Source organism: Helicoverpa armigera, chromosome 1 (genome assembly GCF_030705265.1).
Source record: "Helicoverpa armigera isolate CAAS_96S chromosome 1, ASM3070526v1, whole genome shotgun sequence".
NCBI lineage: Eukaryota > Metazoa > Arthropoda > Insecta > Lepidoptera > Noctuidae > Helicoverpa > Helicoverpa armigera.
In genome coordinates this window covers 10600409-10619651 of record NC_087120.1, presented here as the reverse complement: position 1 = coordinate 10619651, position 19243 = coordinate 10600409, and the positions used below count along the sequence as shown (strand labels likewise).

Here is a 19243-nt window from a genome sequence, read left to right as displayed (position 1 = left end):
GCGCGGTGTTCAACTTTAGTCAGCGCCAGGCGCTTACCGAGGAGGGACGTATCGCTCGCTGTTGCGCCGCGTAAACTCGCCGGAGTTCGAAAAATATAGCGCAACCTACGCATCTAACACGTTTTGATACTAGTGAGTTTTATTTTATTTATTAGTTATAATGATCTGATTGAAATGTAATTTATATAAGTATTAGGCCATGATATTCTAATTCGAAAATGTTATAGATTGGGTTCTCTTTTTTTGATGTTGGTTATAAAGAAATATGTACGTAAATGTCATCGTCGTTAGTTTCGCTGTTGCATAATAATGTAATTGGACTTCTTTGATTCTTGCAGGATAATGAAAGCATATTTAATTCAGACTATCAGACTCAATTGAATACCAGTACAAATAATATGGTAAGTATTTTTTGTCACCCGCAAAAGGTATACGTGACATATTTGTTTTAATAAACTATCTACATTCCTAGTTTTCATTGTTGCAGGAAAATGAAGATACAATACATGGAAGACGAATTATAGATTTTAGTTTTTTTATAAATCAATTACTTATAATTGATAAACATGGTGAAAAGTTTGGTTGTCGATTAAATAATTTAAAAATTGTAAACGATTACTTGTTTATTGTAACTCAATCGAGCTATTCTAGGTTATACAATTCATCGGTACAAATAATATTTCATAAACTATAAAAACAATAAATTATTTCGGAAAAAAGTGGCAAAGTCTCAAGTTTGTTTGTGCCGCGTGGCGGTCCGCAGGTGTGCGTTGCGTATTTCACTAGACGCACACATGCGCAAGTGCTGCCGGCTATCGTCTAATTTACCTACAACTGAGCAATTCGATTTTGTAATAGCGCTCTTAATTATTAGTGAACCGCCTCGATCTTTTCTGATGGTTTGGGCGGTTTCGTTTTGCCTACGCCGTCAGCAGAACTATGCTTTCCCGGGAGGCTCTGCGTGCGTGCAGTGTGCACTGTAGCCTAAGAACCTTATTATTTAGGATAACATTAGGTCTCAACTTTTTTTACAATAAGTTGAATTTGACAGTTTCTTTTTTTAAGAATTAAGGACTAAATTATTTGTTGTATACCAGTGATAAAGAACACTGCTAGATGAAATAAATACACAAAAATAATTAAGATAATCATTTTTATTAGGTACATTTGGGTTTGACCTAATTACACTTATGAGCACATTATCACTGTCGTGTTCAACACACAGCACAACAAACAAATAATCGAAACTATGTGAATACATCCTAATAAATATATTTATAGCTATCAACATCACAGTTTGTATCAATATGCATGACCGGAACACGCTTGGCATTTGTACTAAATTGTATGTTTGAAGGAACTAAGTATCTGTGAAAACCTTTTGAGAAAAAAATGAATAAAGAAATATTTTGAAAATCATAAAGTAAAAGAAAAGCTTAGTAAGTAGAATTATTAATACAAATTTAGATCATGACACATCTAATCCGGTCTATTATGTATGTACAACCAATTTTTCGGTAACAATGTTTTTTTTTGCGAGGTTTTAAAATTAAAACTATATTTTGTTTAATAAATCTGCCAATGTTCACAGACGTAGCTAGTTACATAATTTGGCGTGGATATATTGCATATGGCGAAGAATTTATACATATACTTATAAATAATTACTTTCTACAAATAAAAAGTTAGAAATGTTGGCCTTGCAGTATTTATCCTCAACGTGATACACGTCTTGTCGTCCAGGCAAGCCAAACGAAGAGTTTCAACTTTCGTTAAGCTGAAGCAAGGTATTAAGTATAGAAAATTCAACTATTAGCAAATTATAATGTATCCATGTTGTTCGATGTTCATTTGTAAGCCCGTATGAGTTTTGTAAAATTAAGTAACTATATATATTTTACTATCCTGTTTTTTAAAAGCCTGCCTACAAATCTAAGCTGTACCTTACACAAATTCTAACTAGGCACGGAGTAATTTCGACTTATACAGAATGGCACTTTCGAGTTTTAGCTCTTTGAACATCGAAGAAAGCAATTTCATATAAACCTAAAGTGATTGTACTAAGGATACTATAGCAAAATGCCACACTTTATCTTACACTCAATCTCACTGAATTAGGATAAAAGCTTAACTAAAAATATATTTATAATTAGAACTTATTAATAGTAACAACCGTTCCATGTATAACCCGACAACTGTAATGAGACTGTATGGTACTTTAAATTAACGTTAACAAGGCCTATGTATTAACTAAATGCAATTATAAATATTATCATATATAGATAGATATTATAAGAAAATATTTAGTAACAATATTTTGGATAGTAACCTCCAGCCAGGGCATTAATATACTTAGCTGGGAAACTAGCTATCGCCTTTAAATTGGCTTGTTTGAAATACATTTTTTATGTGGAATAAAAAAGTTCAACAAATAATATACCTATGGTAAACGAAACGATCCATCGAGCAGTTCAAGAACAGATTAAGAGGCTGACAGCATCCAAAACAAAATACATACGAGAGAGAAAGAGAGAGAGAAGCCTGTTGACGCGACGTAACATACAAATATAAATTAATAGCTTTAACATGAGTTGAGTAGTCAAAAAAAAAAAAAAATGACCAAGTTCTGTATTTACATATGGACTCGTTAATGTTTCAAATTTTGTCAATGTACGTTGACAAGTAATACAGATATTTTTGTTGGAAGATCATTTTATGAGATAAGTTTTTTTTTTGTATCGAGAAAGCTTACCGAGAACGCGTTTTGAAATTAACAGGGTTTTCAGAAATATGTTCAAGATTAATATATTTTTTTTTGCCGTCAAAAACTGGATAGATTTGGCCAGAAAATTGTTTGAGACAAGCCAATTAGGGCTGTCAGCGCCTTAAGAAATTATTCAAATTGATGACCAGTTTAGCGACCCATGTTGCAGTATAATCGGAAACAAGAGTACAGTTACATTCCAATTGATTTGATGTAGTTTTATACATATTACTCAGAGTGGCGAACAAGGTTGGCTTAAAGTTATCAGAGTCGTCGGGTACGGTGCTCAGAAGATGACAAGTATTTTTGTAGTTTTATAATTTAAAAATAATTAATTCATTAAAATGTTATAACGGTCATTGATAAATTAAATTGATTTATTTGAAATTTAAATTAAAATAAATATTTATTAGAGCATTTAATAAATCACTGAAAACATCACAATGCTCCTACAATTAATACAAACATTTATTATACCTACATTAATAATTAATCAATAGCAACTGCTTATCCACTGTTGTCAACGGGACAATGAACAAGTGTACCTAGATGTTATTTTAACAGTATTCAATATTGTACCTACGTGAAATATTTCCAAGTAGCTTATTATCACACTATCCTACATCTATAATAAAGCTGTCTTAAGATTAACAATATCAACAAGTCATAATACATCTCTTATCGTTAACGTTTGCATGGAAAACGTCAATCAAAAAATACTTATAAAATAATCTATGTAACGAATTGTGTAGGTACCTAACAGGAATCGCTGCATTGTACAATGCGGGATTCCGCGATGGCACTGTGCGAGAGTGGATCAACGCTCTCGGCTGTCGAACTTCAGGGTGTTAGCGTTTCGTTTTGGGCCATGGTGTGGTTCGACGCAGTTTCAATGACGCTAGTGCCAAACGTAGCGATGATGCGTTCAAGTGAGGTCCATGTGCCGACGACAAGTCCAAGAGCTCCGAACAGCACAACGATGGCGTTCTTGACGATCATTCGGATGCGTTCCGACCTTGACACGTAGTACCAGTAGGTGCAGCTCTGGATCAGGGCGGGGAAGGCCAGGCCGAGAGCGGACAGGCACAGCGCTCCGAACAGCGAGATGAACAATTCCAGTGCTGGGACGGCGGCTGCGATACCGACTGCAAACAAATACAAACATGCATAATTTCACGACCAACAAGACCTACTTCGATGTTTAAATCTTATTTATTTCAGATGCAGGTCAAACAAGTTATTGTTACAGCTTGTACTACAATTAAATATTATTTGTCCAACCACATGCAATATTTTGTTTAAACACAAGGTCAACATACAACTGAATTAAAATGTTTACCACTTACAAGTCAACAGTACGATGACGGTCCTCAAGAGGTACTCCCAAATGAGCCGATGCTTGTTGTTCAGCATTCGGATGCCGATGTACTCATTCCACAGGATGTCGATGGCAACGTAGCAGGCCAGGCCATGGGTGATAAAGATTGCGAAGGCAAGCAGGCATTGGACGACGTTGGCAAGACTGCGACGGAAAAAATACAGTTAGATACATGTAAGTACGTAATTCTACCTCTATAACCTGGGGTTGATGGCAAAAAAGTAGGGCAGCAAGCAATTTTTTAACTGCTAACTGCTGGTTATCATGTCAACGTATAACAGCGGCCAGTACCTATTGCCTGAAGTGTTTTCCTAAAACTTACTAAATGCAAACAAGTTATACTCAAGACTTACATTTCTGTATTAGGCAAGTTGAGTGTAATGCTGCCTGCAGACTCGTCTCCGTACTGCAGGTAGCCGAACAGCCCCATGCCTACGTACAACACGATGATGCTGATCATGGAGCAATTTAGCACTCCGAACTTGCCCACGAAGTCTCTCGGTGTCTTCATCTCGTTCTCAAGGGGCAAGATCTGAGGAAGATATAAATACATAGTTAAATGAAATAAAGTGACTGCATTTCTTTTTAATAGATACAATAAAATGAACAGATGCTTTACATAAATAATTGAATAAAGATTCGGATTGGAATGGGGTACGACTCAAGATTATAGATAAATCGTAACATCTATTGAATGAGGTCAGACAATAACGAATAAATCAATCTTTTACTAACGTTAGGAAGAAAGATACTTGTAAATTAAAAAATATTTGCTCACCACACCAATAGCTTCAAGTGCAAAGAGTACAGTTCCAAAGAACAACGGGAAGTTGGCCAGTTTTCCAGCGGGGACCTTGCCTTCCAGAGTGGGCGTATCTCTGAAGATGTAGTATAAAATCATTCCGAAGCTCACGATGGTCACCGCGTTGGCGATGGCGGAGAATGGAGCGAGATACTTCAGGTCCCGCACCCAATTGATGAGTATCAGCGGTAGGAGAACACATAACATCACTTGAAAAACGGTTATTTCTATACCAAAATGCTTTGTAAGCACGAAGTAAATGTTATCTGACACAAACACCACGTACACACAGCAGGTTCCTATCTGGTATACCAGTAGGAAAGCGTTCACGACGTGCCTGGAAAAGAAAAACAAGAAATTAATTTATATAACTCAGTATGTAACCTATCTACACAAAAAAATCAGAAACGTAGGTAATCTGTGATAATACATAGAACATTGGTTAATTAAATTAAGAGTTTGTATCATAAGTTTTGCCTACCTACATTTGATTTGTTTTATAGTTTATGGATTGGTATCTGCATAATACAACTTTACCATTTCTAAGGGTGGGATTTCAATATACCTAACGATAACCAGCCGTGAAATGGTTTGCTTAGGTATCGTTAAATGGTACAATCAGCGTAAATGCTTTCTTCTTTAATAGTTTAGATGAAAAAAAAATAGTAAAGATTTCTGAACTATTTATATCCTGATGACCCTACGGATCTCTCGATGAGCGACTTGAGTTTTCCGTAGGTCACTTTTATTGGACTCCATAGATACTGATTAGCTATTTAGGTACTGATAACTGATAAGGGTTGTGAAATATATGTTTTCAATGTTTATTCCAAAAGGTACTTCAGTTCAAGCACCTCACTTTATTGTTTCAATTTTAAATCTTTATCTGTTTTTGAGTGTTTACGGTTGAACACCTAGTTACAAAGAAGGTATGCTATATACCTAGCTATAACATGGCTATAACATAGTATGTAAGGCCATCACTTGGGTACTTTGACAATCTTTTTAGCATGTTCTGTTCTCAAAAACCATTCGTGTCTTAGTAGCACCTAAGCAGATTCATAACACTTCCTACTTAATTGTACACACCTACTACAAAGTTTTTAAGACAGATTAAATCGTTATTTGCTTCATATGCTTCATCTATTTTAATTAAGTGCTGTGTCGCCTATTCTAATAATAAATTGGACTTGTTTATTCAAAAACATATTACGTACACCTGTCACTTAGAAGCAGTTCTTAATAAAACCATCACAGGATGCTTCACCTTATCACTAATACCATAATGAATGCTAAGCTTTCTAGCTCAATAATAAAAAGGAAACTTACGCTGCATACGGTGCACATGCTTTGCACCAGTCGGGCCCCTCGAGGAGTGCGGCTTCTGCAGCGGCCGTGTACGACAGTGAAGGCACTTTTCTTCTCTTACACAGGACGTAACATGAGTCTATCAGGATATGTATGCAGTACGTGCAAAGGACGCCAATGATCACCGTCCCGACGGAGCCCACCACGTAACCAGCGTTGGAGAAGGCTTTCGGCATAGCCAAAATCCCAGTCCCTAAACTGCCCTTCATCAGATGAAGAAAGGTTTCCATGTTCCTGTATGAAAAACCGTAAATTATTTAACTGAAAAGAATTCTTATAGGTAATGCCTATTTTTCCAGAAACAAAAGCTGCTAATTAGGTATCTGCCTACCAACGTAAAAACATTAGCTACCTACTCTTTTCTAAGGAAAACTAGAAGTCGGTAATAAATAATTATGTTATAATGATTTTAAATAGATAATCATTAAACATGTGACCAACACCGCGTGTATGTATGTTACTTATAGGTAACGTTACATACATAGTAAACATTAGGTATCCTTAAGTTGTTTATACCTACTAATCTGCGTTTACGCAGGTTTGTCGATTAAAATTAAATTATTCATGTTGTGTTTTTCCATGGCACTCTGTTATTTGAATGCCAATACGAGTAGCTCCGTATTGTATCAATAGCTGTGTATATCTTAATATGTACCTATACATATGTCCTTATATGTATCTGTAATAAGAGTTCGTGCAATTTCACTCAGATACTTTTCAGAAAAGCTTAACTCCTGCATAAAATTTTTGCAAAAGGGATTTTTTAACTACGAGTGAGTGTGTGTATGATATTTAATTCCAATCACATGGTTTATCATGTCTAGCAATGGATTACTATACTGTACTGCGTACATTAGTACACCTATGTAGGTAGGTGAGGATTTTGCCTTTGGACTTATAATGTGACCGAGTTCTCAAGGAAGCGACTCAGTCTCGTACGGCGGCAGACTGGTTGCGGTTAGACGGCCAACATCAATGCATAACAATCTTATCTGCATTCCAGTCATACATAATATATTGCCATCGCATGACTTAAATGTTATCAATATATAAGGAAAAATCCTTGTTGCCATTTGTCATGAAGTTACAGAAGGAAGCAAGTGTAGGAAATTGTGGACGCGGAAGTCCAATTTTGCATTCATGACTCAATGTGGTTTAGGTCAATTTTATTGAGGAAAAAGTTATAGATATAAATTAAAATACATCGATACGGTATAAACTTTATTCACATAGGTTTTATTTTAGTATTGTTTGTTGAATCTTCCTTCAAAATTGAGATTGTACTCGTCCTCAATCCCATCAGTAAATTAAGCCCTTTTATATTTTACACTTTTTAGTAAGTAAAGATCCCTCAGGACTTTTACCTAAGTGTTTAACCGAGTACCTACATAGGTGGATGACGTAGCTTTTGCTACTTGTGCATATCATCTAGCTATCCAACAGTCCGGATAATGTGATGTCATGAATGTGATGTCGTGTTTTTCTCAATTAATAATAACGGACAGGATAAGTAATATGTCGATAGGTTCGCCATGCGGCGCGTGCGCATGTTATTGTTTTATTGGCAGATTGGCACACAATCGTGCTCCACGAGACTCGTTAATAATAAATAAGAAACACGTGAACTTCGAAGTCAGATACTTTGTTGTTAAATGAAAGTTGAAACTAAGTCAAGACAATTAAGTTTCGGTCTAAAAGTCGCAGTAGATTGCTTTGATATGCTTAAAGATATGTAATAGAAATCACATTTGTAAGTGAAATATTTATACGAACTACTAAATTATAAATATATACGTCCGTGCCTATGTACGTAGGTAAAATAGGTTTTAACTAATCAAAAAATTATATCTAAAATTAATTATATATCTACTCAATTGAATGCAAGAAATAAAGAAAACAGTAATTAGACGAGGCAAGTTACGTGTCGGTAAATACAATCAACGAATGGTTTCACCACTACCGTGTGCGATAATAATCTTAGCCTCGACTTTGATATCAAAACCTACGAATTTGAGTACTTAAGTAAATTTTCGTAAAGTCATCCTACAAACATTCGATTCCTACATGAACTAGTTGGCTCCTACTTAAATTAACGTTCTACGTACCTAATTATGTACTTGGGTAGCTTCTAATAGCCAGGTACACAAATACACAAACACAGATGCTTAGTTCTCACCCTACACTTAGTAGGCTGTTGCCAGCTTGTGTTACGTAAATAATAATTGAGATTGACTTACGTGGTGGGGTGATCCACGACTCTGTTGTCATAAGGTTCATACTCCTCCACCTCAGGGATATTCTTCTCCTTCATGTTAACGAGGAAGATGCTCTTGTCTCCTGGCCTCTTCTTCTCATCCTTTACCGGTGATAGGCTGCAAAAATCACAGCTTTAAGAACACAGGTCATCGAAGTTATGTACTTAGAACTTAGTACTAAACCACTAGTACCGACACTTTAATTTCTATCACTAAACACACTAATTATAAGAAAAAAATCATGGAGAACACTGAACTGGTAACCCGATTAACCATTTTAATTCGCATACAGCTACGAGAAATTTCGCAACAATAACTGGAAATATGAACGTATTGATTGGCACACTTTTGTTAACACTCGCAAAAGCTACTAAATCTTAACAGAAATATTGTAAATAAACCTACCACAGGAAATTTGATCATTGTAAATATATTTGCTAAGCTAAAGGTTATGTGCACGTACCCCTCCATCGCCCCTCCAGTTATACATTGCTAGGAGACCGATGTTACTTTATTGATTTACAATTTCTTCGTTTATTGTTTAAGAACCATTTTTCAGAACTGCAGCGATATAATGATCGCGAGTAATTGATCTAACCACTAACGGGTGGTGAACATAATCCACACTTGCCTTCAAGTGTTGAACTAGTACAACACAAATAAATCTGACCTTTAAAATATCGATTGGCTAAACTACCATAAGGTCTGAAACCTACTTGTGGTGTGATTTCGCATTAACGTTGCAGTACTTGCATGCAGTTGTTATAAGACAAACAAAAACTAATTCTAATGTATTGAATGTTGATTTAACCTGTGGAAAATTTTTCACTCATCATTAAATACTACTATTTACTTGGCATTTTCAGTGTTGCTCCAATTACATTCTAATCGATTGATAGAACAGTTATGGTTTGCTTATGCTATATGGTAGGCCTTTCGGGTTTCCTATGCAAAAAAGCTTTTATGCTGCTTGTATGCTGCCATGGTATTGTAATGTTTCTGAATAATATTTCAAATCTCAACGAAAATACTGATCTACCTACAACAGGTTCCTCTATTTTATCCGAGTACAACTATCTATGTGTTGTAATCAATGAATACAACTAATTTGACCTGTGCCACGAAGCATGCACAAACATATATTTAATACCTAGCCTCACGTATGTAAGTACATATTGTTAGGAATTGTCACAATGTAGTAATTAAGGGTTGACGTCAATGAGCCTACTCAATTCAGATCTCGGCTTCTGCAACTTGTTTGTTTACTTCTCATTATTATCTGCTTATACCTATATAGTTCAATAAAAAGTCGACCTTAAAGTTGACGGCAAATAAAACGGTTGATACCTACTAGTTATAATTAGGCATTCAATTTTAGTTCTTAGTAGAAGGCTTTCAAGGAATCTATAAATTCAAGGTCATTTCTACTGTTTAAAATAAAGAGCATAAGAACTACTTAATTCATGATATTAAAATATTAAGTGATTTAAATAGTTATAGTTATTATCGCATCCTTGTGAGTAAATTATATGTCCAGTTTTATATTACTCATTGGCGATTGGAGTATAACAAATAAGTAGGTAAGTACCTCTGGGGAAGAAAGTCGTCCGGCTCGAACGACGGGTTGACCATAGGTCCGCTCTGCCGCCGGGCCCATTCTTCTGCCTCCTGAAATTAAACAACAAGATTTAATAATACACACTTCATGTACCATGGTTTTACCTGTTTCATTTTATCGAAACACTACTCATGTTTTTAAACCTGAAGATTAGGTAAAATTAACCTCCTACGTAAGTGATCAAGCACTTCGATACATTTGTAGGAAAATTCGTACATTTCATGCTTAGGAAGTATGAAGACAGCCAAATCTGTGATATCTCACTAATATTGGCTCAGAATGTGTTTATTATAAGAGGTGCGCCCACGCAGTCTATTCGGTAGAGCATCGGGCACACGACTTATGATCTACATGTTTATACTGAGGACTATTCTAGCCCTGATCACGTGCACTGGTTACAATATCATGACAATTAACATTCGGTAGGTACATAAATAAAATTATTTTTTCCGGTTTTCCTAGGATGCGGTCCGAAATGGAATATTTCGGCACGGTACTTCTTAAACTAAGTATTATTTATAACTCATGAGTCCTATTGTGCAGTGGAATATTTATAGGATGAGTAACTTATTTGTAAATGTAAACATTTATAAACATGATTAATTTATAAGTTATGGTGCCAAATAATTTTTGATTTCAGTTGAAATACTTTTTAAATGGGGAATTTTCGAGGAAAAGTTGAGTAATGGTTTTTATTAGTAATTTGATTGTTCTCAGTAGGTACCCAACACATCATTTCTATTTTTTTTTTGTTGGCTATATCTATGACTGTTTACAAAGAGAATTTATGATTTCCCCGTCTGGTATTTCACAATTACCTACTTACCTACCGCAACTTATAAGGAGAGGTATATTTTTACACTAAGTTTACTAAGTGCTGTACAAAACTAAATTCATACTTTAAACAGTTATTTTTGTTCCTCGGATTTGGGAAACATAACCAAACCCTTTGCTTTCGCTTTTGCCTTTCGCTTTGGTCTTAAACTTTTTACCACCACTTTAGTAGGCTGTCAATCCGAACAGTACTTAAGTCTGAATCTAGTTAAAACCAAGTAGATATGTACTATATTTAGCTATTCGTCAACAATACCGTCACCCTTATTTACAAATAAGAAGTCATGAACAACAATGTCAGTAGTTGGATGTCGCCCAGTGGCTCAGATGCGCAACGCGATTCAGACGACCGATGTCAGGAACTCAGGAGTTGCCGTCAAGTAATACCGGACACACGTACATAAATGAATGCGGTGTTGAATGCTGATTGTATGTTCCTATATTCTGTAACTAGTTCTGCCATCGGTTACACCAGCATCCCGAGGGAACTTCTGCACGAACCCGGATAAAAAGTAGCCTTTTAGTAGAAATAATTTTTCTAATCGGACCAGCAGTTCCTGAGGTTAATTCGTTCAGTATAGATAACAAAGATCTCGGTTTCATGTTCACTTAGGTACCAGGAAAATTCTGATTCTGCCTAATTTTTCGCTAATCACTTAGAACTCTACTCTATTTTCTAAAAAACTGTTTTAGTCTATTTACTAATCCGCGTGTTTGGCTAACGAAAGCTGTAAATGTATACTAATAAAAACGAGAAGATATTAAAAACTAATAAAAATCCAGCACGAACCTACCTCTACAAACTGCCATATCTAACTCAGTCGATCGGTATCTAACTCAGTATATTGATCTTATTTCATCATTAAATCATAATAATATAAGATATTCAAACGATTGACTACTTACAAAAAACTTGCAAGCACTAATAAAACTTAATGTTCATAATAAATCTTGTAGAATAATAATTCCGTCATAAAATGCCAACTTTGCATGTGCGAGTGCAATAAATGTATGTCATTAAATTAAATAAGCGGTTGAGCCGCATTTGCTTCTAAATGTTCGTGAAGTTACAAGATTTCATCGACTTAAATTCATAATAATTTTAGAAAAAAATAATTTAGGTAAGTATGAAAATTAATGCTATTTCATATCCAAAAACATCTCGGGGCACTCGCAAAAGGACAAAGATATCGGATGGATAACAGCATGTGTCGATTTCAATACATTACCGCTAACCACCTACATGATCCGTTTGGTAATGCCAATGACTCTAGGTGCCGAACAAATATCAATACTTCTGTAGGTCACACGTCAATGTCCGGCATTGTTACAATAGCGCTAAGATTTAATATTATTTTAAGTTTTATTTACAACAAGTATAAAAACTATCCTAGTAAAAAAAAAACTGAAACTAAAAGGCATGAAAAAAATTAATTCTCATCCCGGAGCGTATCCAAGAGGCTGGCAGCATTACCTCGTTGGATCGCCATGCTGATCCTTTGTCCGAGGTAATAGCCAGCCTTTTGGTAACGAGAAGCGTCATGATATATCTTTAATTTTCGTTGTAAATATGTAAATATATTTGTTTAGATTTAACAAGATTATGAATATTTGCGAAAATGTGTAGAAATGCTAATGTGTGCTGTGCCCTTGTTTTTAAAATAAAATTAATACCCTGTGAGTGCCTCAAGTTTATACTGAAGGCAAGACATGTTTCAGTCATTTACATCAGTCAGTGTTAACGTAACAATTATAAATCTATTCATCATTGCAGTTCATTCACACATAACATTAAAAAACACGTAAGTAGGTAGGTACCGATTCATAATGTTTCCTGCACCTTTATTTTTGTAGATTTTCCGCGAACTTATACCTAAGCAAGTGGAGATATTTTCCTATATTTTGGAATTTGTTTATCAACGTATATATTGGAATTGCAAATACGTAAGTAGTAGGTGACACCACATACCACTTAGCACGTTTAAAAATACATTGAGAAGGTTCAACTTTTAAGTATGGTCGTTAAGTATTTATTTACATTATTGGGCCTCATCACCTGTGGAATAACACAAGTTTACTACAGTTTCAGGAATTGACACCTATCAGCACTTTAGGTCGTGACAGTACAATTCTCGTACCTCTATTTTTTTTTGTGTAAATGTATAGTAATATGATTGATCTTTCAGAGTTTCATGATTATTGCCAAAATTATTTGCGTGATCCTAAATCCGATAGAAAGGAGTTGGACAATTCTTCCGATAGAATATCAATGTAGCTTTAATCGATACTATAATGTGAACCCATTCAACTAGTTGATAATCATTATCATTTATATAGCAAAACTAAAGTGTAGGTCATGTCGTCTCGATGTCTAATGCAGACGACCAGTAATGACCATCTTCCTGTGGCTATGCAGATGACTCAATTGTTCGTGCTCTCGTCACGAGATTCCCACATCCTCAGGGTGCATCTATACGATACAAGTAGCTTGCGCATGTTTACTAGCTCCAGCTACATGCACCATGTAGACGCACCCTCAGTGTCGTATGTCAATTTGATAATAAACCTTTTATCCAAAAAAAATAAAATAATCTCAATCGGCTTAGCCATCTTCGACATGATAGGTAAAGCCAACCTTATATATTTAACTGTTCCTTTTTTTATAACCAAGCAATTCAAGTATGAAACATGCAGCAATAATGCACGCTGCGACGTCCAAGCGACGGCATCCAGCTGTCCACATTATTTGCTTGGCAGATATTTATTTGAGAAAGGCTACGAAGCGACTAAGAGATCGCTGTTGGTCAGGGGATTGACTCGTCAACGTGTGATGAGTGAGGCATCAAATACTCAGTATGATGGCCCAAAACCTTTTAAAGATTATATTTGTATTACTAGCTTCTGCCAGCGGTTTCACCCGCATCCCGTGGGAACTACTTCCCGTACCGGGATAAAAAGTAGCCTATAGCCTTCCTCGATAAATGGGCTATCTAACACTGAAAGAAATTTTCAAATCGGACCAGTAGTTTCGCGTTTAAACAAACAAACAAACAAACTCTTCTGCTTTATAATATTAGCATAGATAATATGTTCGTCGGATGTGAGCAGTCAGCGGGTAAGTGAGCCAAGACCTTAAGTCTGTTTTGAAATGTGAACCAACTACATGACTTCTTAGAAAACTACAAGTCAGCGATTACTTAGACATGCCAAGATGTGAGGTGAGGCATCTTACGGTGTCGGGTGTCTCCGGCCATTCAAACATTCCCTGGGAGACGAGGGCTGTGACGACGCTCTGGTGGACGGCAGGCGCCATTCTCTGTCAGCATGTCAGCCGCGCTCGTCGTTCTCGCGTTATGCGTCGCGCCCCTCGCCCAGGTGCGCCGTCGTTTGCTGTGCATCGATCTCAGTAGAAATTCCTTGCACATATTTAAAATATGGGCTATTTCAAATTTTGTATTTAGTTGACATTGTGATTCCGTCAACACTATAGATGCTGTAAATCTATTGCAGGCGGCGGTGCCGGGGACGTTCTTCTGGAAGCCGCGCGTTGGGTTGGATCTCGCCGCACCCATGAGTAAGTTGTTTGTTTCCAATCAGAGTTCAGTTCTAGTTGCATTTAAAAAAATGAATAATTATTTTGCCAAGAAGGCTCATTTGATAATTCAATTGATAGCGACGATTTATCGGTCACCTGAGCGCGAATCCTGTTCCACGCTGTGCCCCGGTACCAGTGCACTCATTTTATTGGTATCTTGTGTGTTTCAGAGGGTGAGACGGGTCCGGCCCACAAGCCCACGTGGGCGAACATCCACAACGGGTACGTGGTGCTGATCGAGAGCTACCAGGCGGGGATGACGGTGGCAGCGCTCGCGAGCTACCTGGAAGACGCGCACGACGGGCACCCGCAGTTCCACCTGTGCCGCGCGCACTACTACACCAACATGTACCGCTGGGCGCTGCGCCATCTCAGCCTGTAGGTGCCGCTACTCTGCCTGTTCACCTTTGCTTTGCGACCCTTTCAGCCCCTAGAGCTAACCGTGCGTGTTCTCCACAGCATACCTGAATGGCTGGGCGGCGGGGACACTCACTACGTGTCCACGCACAAGGTGTGGAAGAAGCGTTTCTTCTATATGGACTCCTTCGTACCGTCATGGATGCGCAAAATATTCTTCTGCGTTAGCGATGAATCCTGGGCGAAGGAAGAAGAGGAATGGAAAAAGTTCGTCAAGTACGCCGAGCCCAACTTCGGCAAATTTTACAGGTACCCCTCCAAGAAGTTCAACAACTACAATTCGTTGCGCTTTGGGAACACCGTCGAGAACTTGGACATCACAGGCGCTTCCATTCCATAAGTTAAGTGATTGGTGCTCTGCACCTCCACATGGTACAATTAACAAGACTAATTCTAGAAGTTTTTACTTAACGAACCGTATATGCCAACGAATTATTTGATCTCTTTTTCTTTAGGTTCAGATCCCTAAAAATAGGTTTCGCATTATCACAATGCTCGATTTCTATGTATGTTACTCCTATTATTATTGTCCAGTACATTTATGAAAGACATTCATCCGTGTTCGCTGAAACAGGCAGGTAGTGCAGTCAAATCCTACCCGCAACCGCAGTACCTACTACTTAACTAAGCGTCACGCATCGATTGAGCAAAGCCTTTCTCATGTGTCTAGGTTCATATAAGAATTGATTATCTTAATTAATTACTTGCTACACATTTAAGTACTTAAATGATAACAAACATTAAATAAAAAAACAGGTATCTGGTTTGCAATATCGTGCAGTTTTATTTTACCCCTGCATGCCATACAATATGTAATACGATACACTTTTTACAACGTGTAACGTTAAATGCGTAAAACGTGGCGTTGCGAGTGAGTTTCAGGACTAACAGTTATTAATTAGGTACCTGAAAATCATTACTTATTTATTAACGAATTTTTGTATGCAATAAAGAAAAACAACAGAAAAGAAAGAATGTTCAAAGAAAATGCTTATTTGCAAAGAAATCTCTTCCAGCATACCTGCGAAAGGAAAATAGGAATAAAAGAGATGTAGACTGTAGGTACCAACTTTGTTTTTAAACACGAAACGGATCTATTCTGTACTAACTATGATGTAGGCAAGTAATCTGTTTGTCACGTTTTAAATATTTGGTGGCATTTTAACAGAAATATGCTTTATGTATGTGTACAATTTGCGGAAAAATCCACCAACTGCGAAAGACTGAACAAATATTTGAATGTACGTTTTATTACAGTGGTAATTACTTTTTGCTTCGGCCACCGAAAAAGTGTGCAATTAAAAATCATTATAAACTCTCTAGCACAAGGTACATTTTCATTTGACGGTAATTGCAAAGATATAAGTAATATATGTATGTATATGCTTGCGGTTATTGAGCCAGTCTACAAAAAACTTAAAAGCAAATAAGATTTTGCCATAAAAAAGTTGATGTACTTACTACCAAAAATATCTTTATTTATTTTTACCCGACTGCGCGCCGCTACATAAAAAAATATTTTAAGAACTTTTGCCTGCATCAATAGTTTACTGATCCTGCCACCTATTACCTAAACCGAGGTATCATTACGTCGACATTTGGTTTGAAACGAAAAATATAAAATAGCTCATTGTCAGCAGCAGTCCCCTAGATTACTTGTTTTTCGACTACAGGCCCTTTCTCAAGTGTCTGCATAATCCCACCAAAAGCAAACTTTCATAAAAAAATGCCGTCTTACTATGAAATCTCTTCCAAGTTCTGTTCAACTTATTTTAAGTGGCTGTATCAATCGCAACATTATAACCAGCTTCCGCCCGTTACGTTATATCGCGTTTTCAAGAGAATTCTTAAAAAAGTCCGGGATAAAAACTATTCTGCGTTCTTTCTCAAGGTCAACTCTATCTCTGTATCAAATTTTATTCAAATCAGTTCAGTGGTGTAGACGTGAAAGCGTAACAAACAGACAGACAGACAGAGTTACTTTCGCATTTATAATATTAGTAGGGAGCATAGTGATTAAGATGAACTGCTAGGTATTTTCCCTAATTGGATTTATACTGTTAGTAAACTGGGCTGGATAAAATAGAATGCCAATATTAGTTTATTTTGAAGAGATAGGTGGTAGCCCTCTTATACGTTTCGTACACCGGCCCTCAGTGGTTCGTCGATCAAACCAGATACAACCGGATTTCACCGAGAGTGAGGAATTATTACATGCGCGTAATTCTGCAATACACATTCACAAAATGTTGTATTTATTATATTGACCTCGATAAAGTAGGTTGCTAGTAAAACTAAACAAATAAAATGTTGAAAAGGTTCGAATTTCACATGGTATGAACCTTTGGAAAATTATAGATAGAGGAGACTAGGACAGCGAGTCATCTTTTTAAAGAAGTGTTACTCCGAAGCTTATGTTAAAATCATCTCTGAAAAAAAATTGTAATGTGAATGTGTTATAAAAAAATTAAACATGATGACAGAGTAGAACATTACAGAAATAATAGGGAAATCTCGAAACGATATTGTTATTTATTTAAATGTAAATCTATAAAATTAAAAGGTCTATTGTCAATGTCTTTGAAAATACTTTTTGTTATTTATATGATACAAGGTCGTTTTATAACTGGTCTACGTCTGTCCACGTCTGTTGTGCACGGCTGTCAGGCAAATCAGTGATGCTGAGTGAAAAATACATAATTAGCATTATTTATGCTCAATCCAATAGAAGCAATACAAGTAACTATACATATGCTCTCCCATATTCTTACGACCCTTAGTAAAAATATATATGTATGTATGTATAATATAATAACAGCAACCTGTTTTTTAGGAGAAAAAACTCAAGTTAAATCGTTTAGCTAATGACTATTGTCATAAATAATTAAGGTTGGCATAACCAAAGGAATATATATACTTAATATTTAGTGTTTAAATTTAAAGATGAACTTATAGGTCCCGACATATATAGGTGAAAATAAATTGAAGCAGAATAGCCCGTTGCGTACGCGGCGATTTCATTGCAATCGTTTAATGCCGCGCTGCCTGTGCCCGGACGCGCCTGCGCACCGAGAGCCCACGTCGCCTTAATTACCGCTACTTAACCCTACCCGTGCTGCTGACTTGCGAAAAAGAAATTTCCATAACAGGTTTTTGGATACAAGGCCGGTTTGTCAGACGATTGCCATATTTTTGCAAGTTCCACCCAAAACGCTTGCAGAGATTGGGTTAAACATGCATTCGACTTTATAAAAAATGTTTGCGTTTCGAATTTGTTTGAATTGTTGTCTTTGAATTTCGGGTGAATGACCAGGATAATGTTTTGACTTTTTTTACCATAAACATCGTAATAGTTCGTTTTCCGTAAACTTTAGGTACCTACTTAGTGGTTAGAGGGTACACAAAATAAAGATAAATGAAGTATGTACTCCAATGTTTACCTGAGACAGATGTCAGATATGCTGCGAGAATATGTTCGTCACACTCATATTTAGCAAAAGCAGTAAGACAGCAGTAGTAGCTGTTTAGAAATTTAGAACCATCGACTAAGGTACAAAACGGAGTTGCACGAATATAGTAAGGCAATTCGTAAATTGGATCCAAAGGTGGGCAAGCCAAGAAGACCAGCTTTCAATATTAACTCTTTTTGGGCTTTCGCGCTAAACCTTTAGAACTGATTAATAATAATTAAATGAAATTAGGTAACTACCCAGATAGTCCAAGGTCTGATAAAGGATATGAGCTAGTTTTTAATTGCGGAAAGTGGTTCCCCAGGGCCGTGGATGAAACCGCGGTGAACCATGAGCGGTAGGTGGTAATACACACGGTCTATATTACACTGATATTTTCAAGCACTATATTTTAACAAGTCTTATAGGAAAACTACCACAGCACACTCGAGGGTCTTTTAATTAATCCGGCTAATAAAACATGGTACGGCTTGTTCGCGGTGTATTGCACAGTCCAACAGCCAGTTGCCGATTCAGATAGATCTATATATAATTGAGTAACGTACGCATTTTGCTAACTAATCAGAACAGAGGGACAATACACATTTTGTGTCATAATAAGGTAAGGACTTGGTGACTGAATCAGTCTGACTGTCCGACTAACGCACTGGTGGAACCACTGGATCTGAAGCAAGTTTGGCACAGACGTTTTATAATCAACTTAAATATGATAAACATACATAAATTGCCGTATTTGCATTAA

The 19243-nt window shown here is 36.5% G+C and overlaps 2 protein-coding genes across 2 annotated transcripts in view; one reads left to right on the top strand and one right to left on the bottom strand.

The window, feature by feature from the left end:
- Positions 1-1136: 1136 nt before the first annotated feature.
- Positions 1137-19243, bottom strand: part of LOC110374584 (proton-coupled amino acid transporter-like protein CG1139) — a 43254-nt gene continuing 25147 nt past the window's right edge. Inside the window, exons 2-8 of the mRNA XM_021332347.3 lie at positions 10156-10235; positions 8550-8684; positions 6274-6546; positions 4921-5281; positions 4496-4674; positions 4111-4286; positions 1137-3909 (exon numbers count right to left, since the gene is read on the bottom strand). Of these exons, the coding sequence (XP_021188022.1) occupies positions 3605-3909; positions 4111-4286; positions 4496-4674; positions 4921-5281; positions 6274-6546; positions 8550-8684; positions 10156-10235 (1509 nt within the window). The 3' untranslated portion in view covers positions 1137-3604. The remainder of the gene's footprint in view (positions 3910-4110; positions 4287-4495; positions 4675-4920; positions 5282-6273; positions 6547-8549; positions 8685-10155; positions 10236-19243) is intronic.
- Positions 14115-15795, top strand: LOC110374585 (uncharacterized). The gene is made up of 4 exons (XM_021332348.3): positions 14115-14394; positions 14530-14593; positions 14785-14992; positions 15074-15795. The coding sequence occupies exons 1-4, from the start codon at positions 14344-14346 to the stop codon at positions 15369-15371; spliced, it is 621 nt and encodes a 206-aa protein (XP_021188023.1). The 5' UTR covers positions 14115-14343; the 3' UTR covers positions 15372-15795.

Excerpts from the sequence above, each read along its gene's own strand:
- LOC110374585 (XM_021332348.3), top strand. The coding sequence starts at position 14,344 with ATGTCAGCCGCGCTCGTCGTTCTCGCGTTATGCGTCGCGCCCCTCGCC. Across the intron at positions 14,594-14,784 it reads GGATCTCGCCGCACCCATGA|AGGGTGAGACGGGTCCGGCC; the intron begins GTAAGTTGTTTG and ends TGTGTGTTTCAG. Across the intron at positions 14,993-15,073 it reads GCGCTGCGCCATCTCAGCCT|CATACCTGAATGGCTGGGCG; the intron begins GTAGGTGCCGCT and ends TGTTCTCCACAG.